General features: G+C 44.1%; 1 protein-coding gene across 2 annotated transcripts; it reads right to left on the bottom strand.

Moving 5' to 3' along the window:
• Positions 1 to 61: 61 nt before the first annotated feature.
• LOC146975079 (Na(+)/citrate cotransporter-like) lies at positions 62 to 16,382 on the bottom strand. Of its 2 annotated transcripts, XM_085798794.1 has the most exons (13): positions 16,085 to 16,382; positions 11,647 to 11,775; positions 10,069 to 10,205; positions 9,759 to 9,976; positions 9,502 to 9,681; positions 8,561 to 8,744; positions 8,359 to 8,481; positions 8,074 to 8,286; positions 4,107 to 4,204; positions 3,898 to 4,019; positions 2,864 to 3,025; positions 1,621 to 1,758; positions 62 to 1,526 (listed from the first exon to the last, which is right to left on the bottom strand). In XM_085798794.1, exons 1-13 carry the CDS (start codon positions 16,196 to 16,198, stop codon positions 1,398 to 1,400), a joined length of 1,947 nt encoding a protein of 648 aa, XP_085654920.1. In that variant the 5' UTR covers positions 16,199 to 16,382; the 3' UTR covers positions 62 to 1,397. The 2 variants fall into 2 exon arrangements, with proteins under 2 accessions (XP_085654920.1, XP_085654921.1); XM_085798795.1 differs by having other exon boundaries at positions 1,211 to 1,526; positions 3,898 to 4,204; positions 16,085 to 16,340.
• Between the last annotated feature and the right edge of the window lie 693 nt (positions 16,383 to 17,075).

Here is a 17,075-nt window from a genome sequence, read left to right as displayed (position 1 = left end):
GTAACAGAAAATGAAAGTATTTAATCACTAACACTCAAAGGACCTTTGACACACATTTCTTCAAAGATCAACTTTAATAAAACTGTTAGCAACATGATGATACAAAACTATGACCTACAGTATGTACAGCACATGTTCACTCACTTACATAGGAACTATGTTATTCAATAAAACTCAAAGGTTTAAATAGAAAACAATATAAAACAGAATCTACACTGTTTACTAATCACAACAAATAATTTCAATACAAAAGGATGAAGAGTTGTTTGGTTTCCCAGCCGGAGTCACTGATGCGGAGTCAGTTTTACCAAGTAACAACAGTGAATAAAAACACCACTTAAGAAGAAAAGGATTAAAGAGGGTCCCACCTGTTTGAGGTTTAAACTAAACGTTAATTCTATGACATAAGATTTTATTTTTCTCTGCTGAAGAGAATTATATTTTTATTTAATAACATTTTGATCATAATGCAGCCTCAAGTTTCTGACCAGCTCTGGTTTTCATTTTGTCTCTTAATTTGATCCGTTTTTTTTTTTCTTTTTTGATTAATGGGAGGTTGTTCTTAGTTTAATGCTTCCTGCAAACGTTTCAAATTAAAAGCCACTGAATGAGAGGATCATGGCCTTCGAACTTCTGGCAATGGATTAATCAGTCAGTGAATAAATCTGTCAAACATTTGGCAATCTTTAGAAATATGAACTAATTAGCAGCTTTTGCTAAAATGTTAGCCACCGTTACTTAATAAAGCCATAATATATGAAACAAAGACAAATGAACAAATAAAATAATCAATTATTGCATATTGAAATTGAATAAATTAATGTGACAACAGAATTAAAATAGAAATTGGAAAATGGAAACAACAACAACAACAACAACAAAACTGTATGTTTTTCAGAGTTTTCAAATGAAAAGCTTTCTGGTGGTTCAAAGGACAGAATCCCTCCATTCCCTGGGAGAGCTTAAAAACAAGAAACTCCTGTAAATTAAAGGCTGATTGGAATTAAAGTGACTCTTCTGGACAACAGTTTGACAAAGGCATAAAAAGAAACTGCAAAGTAGCAAGTGGAAATACTGGGTGATTAAAAACAGCCTCGGAATATGACAATATTCAGTCACACTGAATCTACCTTGTGAGCTGGTAGAAGATGTAGCTCCACCCCCTCCACGTTCTTACCCAGTGGTCACTGATGTGTTTGTTTGGTGTTAATACTGGCTTTGAGTGAAGAATCCACACGTCTACCTGCAGTGAGAGGTTTGTAATAACCCTGAGTTTAAACTCCTGGGAAACAGGCTCTGGATCAGTGCCAAGGTCCCAACAAAGCCTCTGTTGGAGCAGACCCGGTCGTCACAGCTGCAAGTGAGAATATAAGAAGCATCCTAAGCAGGGAGGCATCCTACACCGGCGTGGTGCCGTTGGCCCATGCAGGGAACGTGTCCAGAGAAAACATGACACGACCCCAACTGTTGATGGCCAAACTGATGCAGCCAATCCCGATGATGTTCATCACCACGCCTGTCTTAGCCTTGGAGGAGGAGGAGGAGGAGGAGGAGGAGGAGGTTAGTCAGTCTTCATCAGCCAAAATCGTCTTTTTCTGTCCAAACACAACCAGTACTCACCATGTCGGACACTTTGAGGAAACCGTAGGAGAAGACGATGGCGTTGGGGGGCGTGGCCACTGGGAGCATGAAGGCGAAGGAGGCGCTGAGGGTGCAGGGGATCATCACGTACAGCGGGTTCAAGCTCATCGACTGGGACTGGGACAAAAAAAACAAAACAATTCATGTTTGTAATGTCCACCTCAAAAATATCCAGTTTAATCCTTTGGTAACATATGAGTGGCCACCAGGGGGCGGTGGCTGCAGATCTATGTTCACACACTGACTTCATGCTCAACTTAAAGCAACTACACAGAACTCTTTACTGGATTATGCAAAAGTCTCTTGTTTCTGCTGATGTCTCTGTATGATCTACAACAGTAAAACACTACCACTTTTGTCCACAGGGGTCGCCAAAATCAACACAAAATGAAAGTTCTTTGTAGGTGCTTTCAAGTGTCACTACAGTTTTCTCTTTATTGCTGCTTTTTTCTGTTGTTCTGTTTAACTTCCTGTAAAGATATTCCACATTAAAACTCTCCTCTCTCATCCCTCACATTCTAAGTGGACTTTTATTGTAAAGCTTTTGCAGGAAGTGCAATGAAACTAACTTTGATTCTAACTGTAATGCCCTAGTGGTTCTCAACATGGGGTCCGGGGACCCCCAGGGGTCCTTGAGAGGGTTCAAGGGGGTCCCCAACTTTTTCTTGAAATTCTATTCTTTTTTGTTGAGAATTTTTATTATCATTATTTATTTATTTATTTGAGAATTTTACCACTTTTTTGGAGAAAATATTTAACTTTTTTAGCCTTTAGGGTTTTATTTGGTTTCTCCTGCACCATTTGCTTTATCTACTGTATACTTTGTATGTTTTTTGTTGTTGTTGTAAAATACAATACAATACAATTTTTCTTTTTTGAGATAATTTTTTTAACCACTTCTTCCTAAAAATGTTTAAACATTTTTTGAGAAATTGTACCACTTTTTTCCAGAAATTTCTCTATAATATTTTTAAAAATTCACCCCATTGGCCCTAATTTGAATGTACAAAAAAAGTAACGTTGTTCAGTTTCAGAACAAATATTTGTGTATTTCTGGTGTTTGCTTGAAAATTTCATCCAATGGGGGTCCATGGTCTAATTTGTGTCAATTTAGGGTCCTTGATGTAAAAAAGGTTGAGAACCACTGCCCTACATGATGCTACATGTATGTATTGGTGTGAGTGTGTGTATGTGTGTGAGTGTGAGAACACTTGTATGTTACCATGGAGGCCAGGATGGGCAGGAAGAGTGTTGCTGTGGCAACGTTGCTAGCACACTCGGTGAAGGTGGCGACCAGCAGGCAAAGGACGATAGCGATGGCCCAGGGGGGGATGGAGTGGAGCGGTGTCATCTGAGCGCCAAGCCAGCGGGACAGACCAGACTCCTGAACACACACAGGGTTCCCACTCTTTTCTTCAAATCATTTTCCAGGACATTTTCAGTTGCTACAGTCTGACCAACATGTACGTCACGTATACACTAACACATCCCCTGTCCCATTCATGCTTTGAAGAAGTCCTCTTTTCAACAGTTGTACATTATTTTGTACATTTAACTACCCCAGAAGTCTGATTTAAAGGGAACGTTCAACATTTTGGCAAATTGGCCCATTGCCATAATCCCTATAGTTTTAGGAGTAGGTTTGTTACCTTTATTTGTCGGTGTAAACTATTTTTAGAATGGTGGAGCAGAGCCGTGAGCTGCTCAGAGCTACACTACGGAGGCTAATGGGATTTCTTGGTTTCCCTCATCAAACTCATCAAATACACAATCCAACAACTCCAAAACGCTCTGGTGGACAAGTTGTGACCTGCACATTCACCACGCTATGAGATAATAACAGAACGTTACCAGACAGAGTTGTTTTAGAGGGAAATTCATGCAAAATCGCTGATGTGCGTTGCCTTCAGGGGCAGTTTTTCAGCAAGCAGTCTCTGCATTTCCCTCGAAAACAACGAGTAATGTTCCATGATTATCTCATAGCATGGTGAATGTGCAGGTCACAACTTGTCCACCAGAGCGTTTTGGAGTTGTTGGATTGTGTATTTAATGAGTTTGATGAGGGAAACCAAGAAATCCCATTAGCCTCCGTAGTGTAGCTCTGAGCAGCTCACGGCTCTGCTCCGCCGTTCTAAAAATAGCTTGCACCGACAATTAAGGGTAACGAACCCACACGCACCAACACACACACACACACACAGTCGTCAGGTGTGGGGTCACATGGCCTCTCTCTCTCTCTCTGAGACGATGACCCACCTCGCTGCCCTTGGCCAGAGCGAAGCCTCCTCCCAGCAGCAGGACGATGTTCCAGGGCATCTTCTTCTGAGTCACCTGCCAGGTGAGTAAGGGAGGGGCGGGGCCACGCGGCGCCTGAGACTCTGATTGATGAAAAGTAAATAAATAAATAAACAAATACAGTGTGTATTTGTGTGTGTTACCTGTGTGTGTGTGTTTGTGTGTGTTACCTGAGCTTCTCCAGCAGCAGAGGTATCTTGGCGGCTCAGAGGGAAGAACGAACAACAGAACGGCAACAAAGAGAGAGACGGTCGCATCAGTGACAAACCTGCAGAGAGACAGAGAGAGAGAAGACCAAATGGAGTTTTATTTTCTGGATCTTCCACAGGCTGGATGAGGTTGGTTTAATTTAATTAATTCTTCTATTTAAGTTTTTGAAACTATGAGCCACACATTTCATACAATTATTGCAGCTCAAAGTGCTTCACAATAAAAGAAAGAACATTAAAAGAACATAAGAACATTAAAAAAAAAAAGGAGGAAGCATTTAAAGAACGTTGAACTTATACAATGGCTGCTTTTTAAGATGGATCGACCAGAATTGAGGCGGAGGGGCCCCCTCTCTGACCCTGCTCCTGGTCCAGACGTCAGACTTAGTGGATCAGAATCAGAACCAGAAACTTTGAGGATCAGCGGGGGGACATTAGGCAAATTTACAGTGGAGAAAATATGAAGCGGTTAAATCAATACGTCAAACAAATATTTCCTTGGACTATAATACATAGGACATAAATAGGATATGTATTGAATTTAGAGATTGTAATAAAGTTTTTAAAAAAAAAAGTAAAAAAAGGTGTGCCATCTGCTCAGTCTGAGTATTGCTGGAGACGAGTGGCTCAGATGCTGACTCTGCCACTTCCTGTTCCTCGGCCGTCAAGAGATTTCACCACAGACTGTTGGTGTTTGCTTTCATGCAGAAAACCAGCGGGTCCAGAGAGATTTCACCATCCAGACACTATTTGTCTGACCTCGGATAACTTCTAAAAAACTAAAAAACCCACTCAGCTCAGGAAGGAGTTTCCAAAATTAAACATTTCATCGTAACTATACGCTATTATCAAACATTAGCTATCATTATGTAATACTTCATCACTGATAAAGCGTTCTTCTTAAACTTATACCAACTCCTCTGTAATTTATAAATAGTTAATAATGTAATCTAATGTAATAATAAGACACTCACCTACCATTAGTATAAATCAATGAATGTATAAGTGCAGCATAAATGTTGTTATTCATCCAAAGTTACACATTTATAACTGTGTTTATAAATTACAAATTAATTAGTATGAATTTGGGAAGACTTGATGATTAATTAATGTTTAATAGTGATTATAATAATAGTTATTATCAAGTGTTAAACATTTCCCCAAAGTGGATTCAATGTGGTCTAATCAAGAGTCAAAGAGACTTTACTGTCATATGGATCATATTAAGTTAATTAAAGGCACCTTCTCTGGATCAACATTAAATAAACCACATAACATCTGGTTCTATTCAACTGGCAGAATTTCAGTACAATCAGAATAAATAATAAGTCCTGTGATTCTTGTCTTTGAGCTCAGTGTTTGGTTTTCTGCGTGGTCATTTCATACATTAATGTTATAAACACTGAGTAGACAGACAGACACAGGACGGGTTCAGGACGTCAGAGTCTCTCGCCTTCGACCTGTGTCATCATGAGACATGTTGAAATCCTTAATTTGCACAAAGTACAGGTGCGAGGTGAACGACCCCCGATCCAGATCCTTCAGATCCAGGTCAGGAGACCCCCCCACCCCCCCCCCACCCCCTGTAATGCTGAAGTTGTTTTCTGCTTCTCTTTCTGACTTGTGCTCAAGAGCGTACGTCTGCTTGTCATGTGACCCAGCTCAGAGTTTGTGAATGAGTGTGTGTGGACAGGAAAGCAGGTGAGAGGTCGGGGGGACAGGTTGTCTACTTATGTGTATTTACAGACTGAAATAAAACAAAACAGATGGCGTCACTTTGACGTCATGTCCCTCCTTCCTGTTGTCACAACACATGCTCCGTCTGAGTGGAGCAGATGAGCTCAGGTGGCTGGATCAGCAGCTGGATCAGCAGCTGGATCAGCAGCTGGACGACCATCACAGGATGGACGTGGTTGTGACAGAAGCAGGAGTCTGTGTGGAGTCTGAAGCGGAGCTTTATTCTGGAGGGACAGCGCTCGTGGAACAGGAGCAGCTCAGCCTCTGTGACCTGCAGCCTGATAAATGGTCCATCTGATCTGAGTTCAGTCCAGTTGACGTGACAGGACAGCGGTGTTTGTACCCAGGACACGTTTCCTCTGTTTGCTCTTCGCCTCTGATTCCTGTTGCTTCACGAGGTTTTTGTCCCGAGGCAACGTCCCAGCCTCAATTCAGAGTTCATTCAGCTTTTTCCACCGTACATTAATGCGCATACACACACACGCAGGGTTGGAGAGTAATGGATTACAAATTACGGAGTTACGTATTTAAAATACAAAATAAGAGTAACCGTATTCCATTACAGTTCCAGTTTAAATTGGTGTATTCTGAATACAGATACCAGGGCTCCAGTCTCCCCCGAAATTTTGCAAGTAAATTTGTCTACTTGCGCATGTCAAACCAGTAAAAGTTGCTGTTTTTAAAAAAAATATTATATTAGTATTCATCAGCATTAGGGTGAGTCACTAATGACTGAATTTCATTTTTTGGTGAACTATTCCTTTAAGGTGGGGAGGGGGACTGACAAAACAGTGGCTTGTTTCCAAAATGACACCGACTTCAGCAGAGAAGTAAGTTTGAGTTAGTCTTTTACAAAATATCATCCGTGTTGCTTGTCCTACACTCACAAACAAAACCTATTTTAAATTGTGCATTTTTACAAGGGACTACAAGGACTGGACTACTGGTATTGGACTACAGGGACTGGACTACAGGAACTGGACTAAAAGGACTAGAGTACAAGGACTGGACTACAAATACTGGACTACAGGGACTGGACTACAGGAACTGGACTAAAAGGACTAGAGTACAAGGACTGGACTACAAATACTGGACTACAAGGACTGGACAACAGGGACTGGACTACAATAACTGGACTAAAAGGACTAGAGTACAAGGACTACAGGGACTGGACTACGAGGACTGGACTACAAGGCCTGGACTACAGGGACTGGACTACGAGGACTGGACTACAAGGCCTGGACTACAGGGACTGGACTACAAGGCCTGGACTACAGGGACTGGACTACAAGGCCTGGACAAAAGGAACTGGACTACGAGGACTGGACAACAGGTACTGGACTACAAGGACTGGACTAAAAGAACTGGACTACAAGGACTGGACAACAGGGACTGGACTACAAGAACTGGACTAAAAGGACTAGAGTACAAGGACTACAGGTCCTGGACTACAAAGACTGGACTACAGATACTGGACTACAAGGACTGGACTACAGATACTGGACTACAAGGACTGGACTAAAAGAACTGGACTTCATGGACTGGACTACAGAGACTGGACTAAAGGAACTGGTCTACGAGGACTGGACTACAAGGACTGGACTACAGGGACTGGATTGGAAAGACTTGACCACAGAAACTGGACTCCAAGAATGGACTATAAGGACTGGACAACAGGTACTGGACTACAAGGACTGGACTAAAAGAACTGGACTACAAGGACTGGACAACAGGGACTGGACTACAAGAACTGGACTAAAAGGACTAGAGTGCAAGGACTACAGGTCCTGGACTACAAAGACTGGACTACAGATACTGGACTACAAGGACTGGACTAAAAGAACTGGACTTCAAGGACTGGACTACAGGGACTGGACTAAAGGAACTGGTCTACGAGGACTGGACTACAAGGACTGGACTACAGGGACTGGATTGGAAAGACTTGACCACAGAAACTGGACTCCAAGAATGGACTATAAGGACTGGACCACAGGGACTGGACTACAAGAACTGGACTAAAAGGACTAGAGTACAAGGACTGGACTACAGGTCCTGGACTACAAAGACTGGACCACAGGGACTGAACTAGAGAGACTTAACCACAGGAATTGGACCAAAACGACTTGACTACAGGAACCTACAAGACCTAAACCACATAAGACAAGAACTGGACCACAGGGCCTGGACTCACTCTGCCTTGGCGTTGAAGACGTGCGTGGCCCAGCCGTCCATGAAGCGGGGGTCTCTGGTGAACCACAGCACCACCATGAGGCTGAAGAGCGCCAGGACACTGAACTCCCCGTAGCTCATGGGGCCCAGGCGGCGGTGCTCCTCCCGGATCACCTCGTACGCCGCTCGCTCCTTCTCCGACTGGACCGCCCCGCAGCCCCACGACCTCCGCAGGCTGCAACACAACAGGCCGTCAGCGCCTCCACCCCGCCCCCCGCAGACAGGAAGTGGTTTTGTTGCGACTTACTTGCAGCCGATGTAGAGGAACTGCAGCCAGAACCAGGCGAAGGTCAGCATCAGCACCATGGTGGGGAAGGCGAAGGCGAACCAGGACGCAAAGTTGATCACGTCCCCGTTGTCAGGGAAGAGTCTGGGAGAGAAGTGTCATTTCACAGTAAGGCATCCGGCTTTCATGAAAAACAGACAGCGGAGGTCGCATGAGAACTTACTGGCTCATTTGTCCGATCAGGACCAGGTTTGGCCCAGTTCCGGTCAGAGTGGCGATGCCTCCGATGCTGGCGGCGTAGCACACACACAGCAGAAGGCCTTTACTCAGCCTCCTCCTCTCCTCATCCTCATCGCTCAGCTCCTCCAGCTCAATCTGACAGGAAACGTCCACCACAGACAGGACCTCTGCATAGGGATGGGAATCGAAAACCGGTTCCTCTTCGGAACCGGTTCCAACTTGGATCAGTTCTTGGAATCGTGTGCGTGTCTGCTTAACGATTCCCTTATCGATTCCATTTGGGTCAGAACAAAGCAAACACGGCGTGGAGGCGTGTAACCCGGCCGACACTGTGTTGTGTGGACATGTGGGCTGCTCTCACGTCAAGAGTTGATGTCACTGTTTACTGGATTGTTATTTTTGCGAGCCTCTCCCCGCCGCGAGCCGACGGTCGTGCCGGTGTGTTCCTGGCTTTAGTTTACCAGCTCCAGGTGTTTTACAGTTGTTCTACCAGGAGCCGATCGCTAGGTTACACAGCGCCCACAAAGACCCGTTATTCTACCGGACTGAACAAGAGATTAATGACGTTACGTTACGTTAAAATCAATCTTCATTATAAATGAAGGTGCTTAGTGTTTATATCCACATGTCACCATTTGTTCTCACAAAATAAAGTAAGTAATAATGTAAGGACCACCCACTCTACTGATGTCAACTAAAGGACCGCCCAATCTACTGATGTCCTCTGAAGGACCACTACTGACATCCTCTGAAGGACCACCCACTTTCCTGCACTGCACATAAAAAGTAAAACTTTATTTCACTGTAGGAGCTGCACATGCTCCTCCTTGTCAGGTGTGAGGAGGACACTGGTTCCTCATTGTTGTCCTCTGTCATCAGTGTTTGACTGAAATCTCCTAAATGAAACTTGGACTGTGCACTCACCAGGTTCAGTGCTGGTCAGGTCTGAGGGAGGTTTGTCCTGTGGTGTTGGTATAACACCATCCCCCCCAGACAGAGGGACGGATGGATGCTGGTCTATCTGTCCCTCTGTCTGCTCAGGAGACGAGGGGTTGTCCTGCAGGCTGCTGGTCTTCTCTGAGCTGTCTTGTGACCCGTTCAGTCCTGAAATTAACCAGGTGAAATACTCATTAAGTTCCGAGTCAGACAAACCTCTCAGGTGATTCCACCCGTCGTCATACCTTTCTCGGGGACGCTCGGAGCAGCGCTTTGCAGGACGGCTTTCTCCTGGTGCAGAACCACAGTACTGCACTGGCTCTTGGAGGAGGGCTCAGGGTCCACTTTGCTGTGGAGCTGGTCCAGGACAGCCTGGACGATGGGCACCATCATGGCGGTGGTGGCCGTGTTGCTGATCCACATGGACAGGAAGGCCGTCACTCCCATGAAGCCCAGCATCAACCTGGGGACAAGAGGAAGAGGAGACACTCTTCAGTCTGTGGTACAGTAACACGTGGTTTTGTGCTTTTATTCTGAAAGGTTAGCTGAGCTCACAGGGCGGGCCGGACCCCGACCAGCAGCAGAACTCGGAGGGCGATCCGCTTGTGCAGGTTCCAGTGCTCGATGGCCACGGCCACCATCAGCCCCCCCACAAACAGCATGTTGGTGTCCTTCAGGTACTGCATACACACCTGCACAACAACAACAACAACAACAACAACAACACACACACATGGTTTAAAGAGCTCCTGAGACATTTTTAGTCATTCGGTGGTTTCAGTCCCTTCAGAATACAACTGTGTTTTTCATATTTATAGTATCTGTTTATCTGTTCTTTACATATGTCTGTACTACTGAATTATTCTAAGTCACAGTCAGTGATCAGTTCATCACACTGTAAAATGTAATTTTGATCCTTACTGAGTGATATTAACTGGTGTCTGCTTAATTTGTTGACTCTCCTATAGCTTACACTTAGTTAATACAACTTCCTGGTGATGAAAGTAATTCAAGTCATCAGGCTGAAGTACCCTTTACTGAAAATGAGTGAGGATTAACCATCCTCAAAGAAAGGTGGTGGTAATGTGCATTTAAAGCTGGTTGCCACCATTGATCTATGGCTGCAAAAAACAGAAAAAAGGAGAAGAAAGAGGAGAATAAGAAGAACCATCCTCCGGAGAAACTCGACAGAAACAGAATTCCACTCTGCAGCATTTGGTGAGTGCACTTTCTACATATGATGGTGCAATACGGGGTATTGGACAAAATGGGATACCCTTAATTATTCTTAATTCTGTAAGTATGTGTGCAAATGTGACTGAGTATTGTTTCTGGAGGCTGCACAAGTTCATTTTGTTGTACTGCACAATGACAATAAAGTTTTTGAAGAATTTGAATTTAAACTAAATTTAAAGCAGAAGTAAGCGATATTTTTGTCTTAATATAAGTCTTAAATAGTTATATCTTCCGACAGCAATCACTTACATAGAGTGTTTGGACCGAAACACGGGTCTGTCAGTCCCTCTGCTCTGCTCTGAGCCGAGGAGAAAACTTTTCTCGTATCCTACAGTTTTTATCCAATGAGGAGAGAGAACGGCATGCAGGGCTGTGTGTGCAGCCAAGGCATGCGCGTGAATGTGGTGACGTAGGGACGAGGACTGTTATGGTGCGTTCAGGGCAGCCCGTAACTCGTGTTTTTCCGACCTGTGAAGTCGTACCAGTTCGATGTGGTACGACTTCACGGGCCCGAAGTTACGAGTGGCCGTTATAGTGACTTTCACAGGTAAAACTGGTCGGAAAAACACGAGTGGGTTGCCTGGAACGCTACAAAGTCGTAAATTGTGACTTGAAGCTGTAATTTACGGTTTCAAAAGCCTGCCTGGAACGCAGCATTAGCCAAAACGACCGGATCGCTTACTTCTGCTTTAACTGGCTGACATGAGTTTTCTAATCACAGTTTTTTCAGCTTAAACAACTCAGATTTAATGATCTTACTTTACTTGGAAACTTTGAGGCAATCGGTTTCCTTATGTTAAGTAAAGCCAACCATTTACAATTTATCAGTGCAGAGACATCTGTGTAGAGCAGAACAGAATAGAAATGAATTGAACAAGTGTGTGTGTGTGTGCTTACGTCTTTAGACTCCATGATGCCGAGGATGGGGAACAGGATGGTCGGCAGCAGAGCTGTCACTGCCAGCGGCAGCACTTCAGTGCACCAGTACACCGCCATGAGGGCGATGACGTAGGCGCAGGCTGCCTCCTGTGTCACACACACACACACACATACACACAGGTTTAAGTTGAACCTGTATTTTCACCTTATGTAACACTGATCTATATGTAACAATATAAAGAGTGAAAACAGAAGGTATTTGCAGAGGAACAGGAGACGTGTTGACTCAGACTCACACTGAGAGACACCACAGAGCTTCACACAGACTTTACTACCTGACCACTATATAATGTCTTTGGTAGATTTTATTCTTTATATCTCTTTTACTTATTTTTTCTTTTTCTTCAGACATTTTCCCACTTTAGAAAATCAATATCAATCATGTCTTATACTTTATAATCAATACTTCTAGGATCACTGTTTCTACTAGCACTGGGTTTATAAGAATAAACAACTTACAGTATAACATACAGTACAATACAGTTTCTCTTTTTTTCTTTCTAACCTCAGCCTGTAAACAGAGATGATGTAACGTGTGAATTCGCACTTTACAAATGAAAGTGAACTGATGACTTCACTCTTCTAAAAAAAAACACAGAATTTCATTTTAATATTGATGAGAACATTTTCAGACCTTTTCCTATAAAAGCAGACAATCATCACTTTACATTAAAGGGATAGTAGCATTTTTTTAAAGTGGGGTTGTATGATCTACAAATAGCCCCTAAGTACTTTAATTGCAGTAGAAGACTCTCTGCACTCCTCCCGTTAGCAACACCAGCCCATAGCCCTGCCTAGAGATTTACAACATACAGTGCTGTGAACAGACCCAAAGAAACGGCCTATTTTCACGGCCTAAAAGAGGTTTTACCTGAAAAAAAAAATACACAGTTCCATTGTTTGCTATAATAAAATTTTTTCCAGCCCTTCAAAGTGCAGGAAAAACACAGTTTTTATTTGGACCTAACCAACTGCTGATCGGCCGGCGCTAAGCCTGGGTGGAGGGATACGTGAGTTGGTTAGCTCCAAATAAAAACTGTGTTTTTCCTGCACTTTGGAGGGCTGTCATTCAGTAGATGAACGACGTGTTTATTAACATATCAGTGGTAGAAGCTGCTGTGGAAACTAGGGCTGACCCAAAAAATTCGAAGCTTCATTCGTTGCCATGGTAATCGATCATGAAGTCCGTGATCAATTGTTTTTTTCTTTTTTTCTTTTTTCCTTTTCAAAATATGATAATCGGGTCAGCCCTAGTCGAAACACAATAAAACACTTGAAAAGACTTGAAGCTGTCTAGCACTTTCATATTCTGTTTGGATTTGTCCACACTAGGGATGGAGTGATTTTCGATCGGATCGTCTATCGGCGATCGAAGGGAAGATCGTGATTTTCTTTTCAAATGGTGATCTTTAAGGCGATCTTTAATTAATTTACTGCCATAAAATGTTAAAGAAATAATCTCTAGAACCTGCGCTCTACTGTGTAGCTACTTGAAAAAAGTTTCGTGGAGCAACATGTCTGCATACAGAGCCCTTGGATCTGTGCAACAGAGGAGTGAATATTAAACTCTTAATTACACACCCTGTTGCATCTTTTTTTTTTCTTCTCACTTTTTTTCGGAGGTGCATGCCGCGGACGCAGGCTGTGCGGGGTGGGGCGGGTCATTAAAAAAAACTGATGATGAAGTCCAGAGTGTGTTATCAGGGGCGCGCTGATGTTGAGGGGAAAGCCGGCGCAGGTGTGAAGGAACCGGTGAGACGGCGGCTGGGCGCATCAGCAGAGCGGGGTTGAAGCAGAGAGCAGAGCGGGGAGAGGGAGAGGCGGCGGCCGCCGCGGCTGCTGCACTCGCGCTGCACTGTGACTCTCCCACTCCTCACGAGCGCCACACTGACAAGCTACCGGCAACACAGCGCCTCTGTCTGCCCTTTCAAAGTAAAAAGCCGCTGTCTGACGTTAAATAGCAGCGGGGCGGGTTGTGAAAATAGATGCGGTGGTGCGGGGCGGGACCCGTGAGTTGGAAAAAAACCCCGAGCCGCGCGTCATGCATTCGCGCTTGTCTGTGTGTGTGGACGACAATAACGGAGAGTGAGCTCTATGCGGAGATGAATGAACGGAACTATATAGCAAGTTTTTTTTTTTTAACTGACGTAATTGCCCCCCCCCCCCCGGCGATTGGATCGCCTATCGGCGATCGACAGTGTCCACGATCGAATGATCTGAATATAGGGCCGATTTCCCATCCGTAGTCCACACAGACCCCGACCCTGGTGACCTTTATTAAGTTCTAGGGTTGCAAAGGGGCAGACAATTTCCAGTAAATTTCCATGGGAAGTTAAGTTGGGGAATTTTGGAAATATTCAAAATAGGAATTTGGGAATTATTGGGAATTTATGAGAAGTAACTGGAAATTGGGGTAATTTCATAGACTGTAAAAAGAATGGACGTAGCGTCCGTGACATCACCCATTGGTTTTGGTGAGTCTGTTTTGTGCCGCTACTACGGGGGCTTGAACCGCGCCATGTTGGATTCTACTTGCCATATTTGGAGCGGTGCGGCCGTTGGCCGGCCGAGAGCCCGCCCACTGGCCTCGTAGCAGCGGTCTCCGGACCTGTCACTCAACGGTTCTGCGCCCTAATTGGCCAGAACTTTAAACCTAATAACAGTAAAACGGTAGAGTTTTAAAAAAATTCACCCCCCTCAGAGTGTGTGCGGGGGTAGAAACTATCGGTTGAGACCAAAAAAATAAAATGTACCAGGCTGTAAATATGTTTTTTTAAGCTGTAAAATCGGCTATTTTAACATGGGGCTCAATTGGAGTTGCTCCCTTCTGGAGCCAGCCCCCAGCGACAGCCGGGGGGATTGCAGTTTTTTGAACGCGGAAGTGAGCTTCACTTCTCAGACCCACAACTGCCCCTTTGGGTAATTTAAAGGAGCATTAGCACAAATCCAAATTCTTAATTCGGCCACTAGATGGAGCCAGGCGGAGCATATCAGATATAAACAAGTGGGCAGCTGTCAGAGAGAGAGAGCAGCCTCGTTTAGTCCCCCCCCCCCCTCCTCCCTCCTCCCCCCTCCTCCCTCCTCCTCCTCCTCCTCCCTCCTCCCTCCTCCTCCTCCCTCACCAGGCTGAATGAACGTGCAATCGCGGGAAAGGAAAAAGAAAACTCGCTAGTGGAAGAGGCAGCTCTACTCGCGCACAACCACAACAACGGCAACAACAGCAACTGCAACTTCCTCCTACAAATGTATGATCGTTGGTGTGACGTGCAGACCGCAGTGGGACGATTCAGTGACTGTAAGCAGCCTAACACTGCTACATTACAATTTACTGTTGCATTTTTCCGGTTCGGGGGTCAGATTTGCGAGTTCCGAGTGCAATCGAACGCAGCAAGCGCCGGGCCGGCTTGGATCATAACAAAGACAAATGCTGCATTTGCCCCACGGACACTATACTGTTACTTTTTTGTAAATTTAGTTATGGCTCCCCCCGACCTATCTTTTGCATATTTCAGCTTGTTTTATGCTATTACTGCTGTATTTGCGATAATGCTCCTTTAAACAAACTGTATCATACCCAAATATAATTGTAAATGTTTTGTTTTGTCATAAGCAGACATCCATGCAAATTAATACAATTAAAACACATGACATTTCAATAGATTTATTTGTGAGTAGAACTTATCAAGTTTTAATTCTTGTATGAACAATCAATTCTTTTACTGAACAACAAAAACATGAATGTTGAGTAAAATATTACCCCCCCATAGATATCTAGCATAGATATTCAAGTGTACTTGCATTGAATCTGGTTGTCCATATATTCCTGTTAATTCCCATGGAAAGTTTCCAACTTTGAAAATTCCTGGAATTTTGCAACCCTATAATAAGTTCTGAGACGTGTCTCATTGTTTCCACTGTCAGAGCAGGTCTGAAGTCAGAGGTCGGGTACAGGTCACCTCGTCTACCACAGTCTGTTGTGTTTTCAGTAACACGTGAAGCTGCATGAGACTGTTGGACAATGAGCTGAAATGAGCCGTTTAAGAATTCACACACACAAACACACAGTGCAGGATTCTGGGAAAATTACTGGAGCCTTTTAGGAATCAGGTCTCTGCATCAAAATAGTGTGTGAAATGATAAAACCACACATGTCAACAACAAATGTCTAACACACGCACACACATACACACATGTAGGCGGTAAATCAAGCTGTTTATACTAAATTAACTTCGACTGTCAATCTTCAAACTGCCTCAACTCAGTTTGTCAATGACTGACAGCAGACTGTGGCCTGCTCCGCTGACAGCCACAGAGAACAACAGAGACCTACAGAGAAGATCAGGTTGGTCAGTCTGAGGGCAGGTGAACTGGTCAGAGATCAGTGGACTGGTCTCACCGTGGTGCTGAAGGCCAGCGGCAGCAGGAGGAAGGGGCTGCAGACCAGGACCAGGACGCCCTTCAGCCTCCAGACCTGCCGCAACATCTTCACCCGCAGAGGAAGAACCGACATGACCGAGGATGATGATGGTGATGCTGATGAAGAAGAAGAAGAAGACGATGAAGATGAAGATCGGAGAACGGCTGTGTCGATGAGACTGCTCTCTCTCACACTCTGGTCCGCTCTCTCTCTCTTACACACACTTGTGAAGTGTTTCACAGTCGAGACTACATATTAACCTTACACACGCATGCACGCTCACACACACACACACACACACACACACACACACACACACACACACACACACACACACACACACACACACACACACACACACACACACAAATGTCCCTGCAGACTTTATCTAAACCCTCACCAGAGCAAACAGAGAAGAGGAAATCAGATCAGTTTACGTCAGTTCTGCTGCTCTTTCACCCCGCCCTCCTCTGACTGAACATCAGTCAGGTGCAGAAAAAATACTGTCACAACTCATAAACACTCGTTTAAAGTCTGCTTCTGATCTTCTTTTTTTTAATGAACAGGTCGTCGCTTCTTTTCCATCTTCTTTTATGAGTGTGAATCAGGGTTGCCAGATGTGCGATAATTTAGCCCTTTGTACGATCAATAATTCTAATGTGCGATCATTTCGACCTTCCTGTGAAATTTGCCGTAGTGCCGTATTTCAGTACCTCAACATAAACACGCACACGCCAGGGTTAGCGGTTAAAAAATAATTCAGTAAACCAAAATAAAAATGAAAATGACCATTTTTACAAAAATTTATAAAATCTACAATGAACAATGCAAAACTAACTAAAAACCAATTGCAGATTGCTGATAAAATTAGATTAGCTTTAATTTTCTTAGAGTGGCTAAAGTTGCAGGTAGAAAACAGCACAGCTCAGTATGGAACTATGTATCATGGGAGTATGACCCCAAGGAAAAT

Source organism: Trachurus japonicus, chromosome 14, assembly GCF_045865225.1.
Source record: "Trachurus japonicus isolate A0001 chromosome 14, Traja_1.0".
Taxonomy (NCBI): Eukaryota; Metazoa; Chordata; class Actinopteri; order Carangiformes; family Carangidae; genus Trachurus; species Trachurus japonicus.
This window is presented reverse-complemented; position numbering and strand designations above follow the sequence as displayed.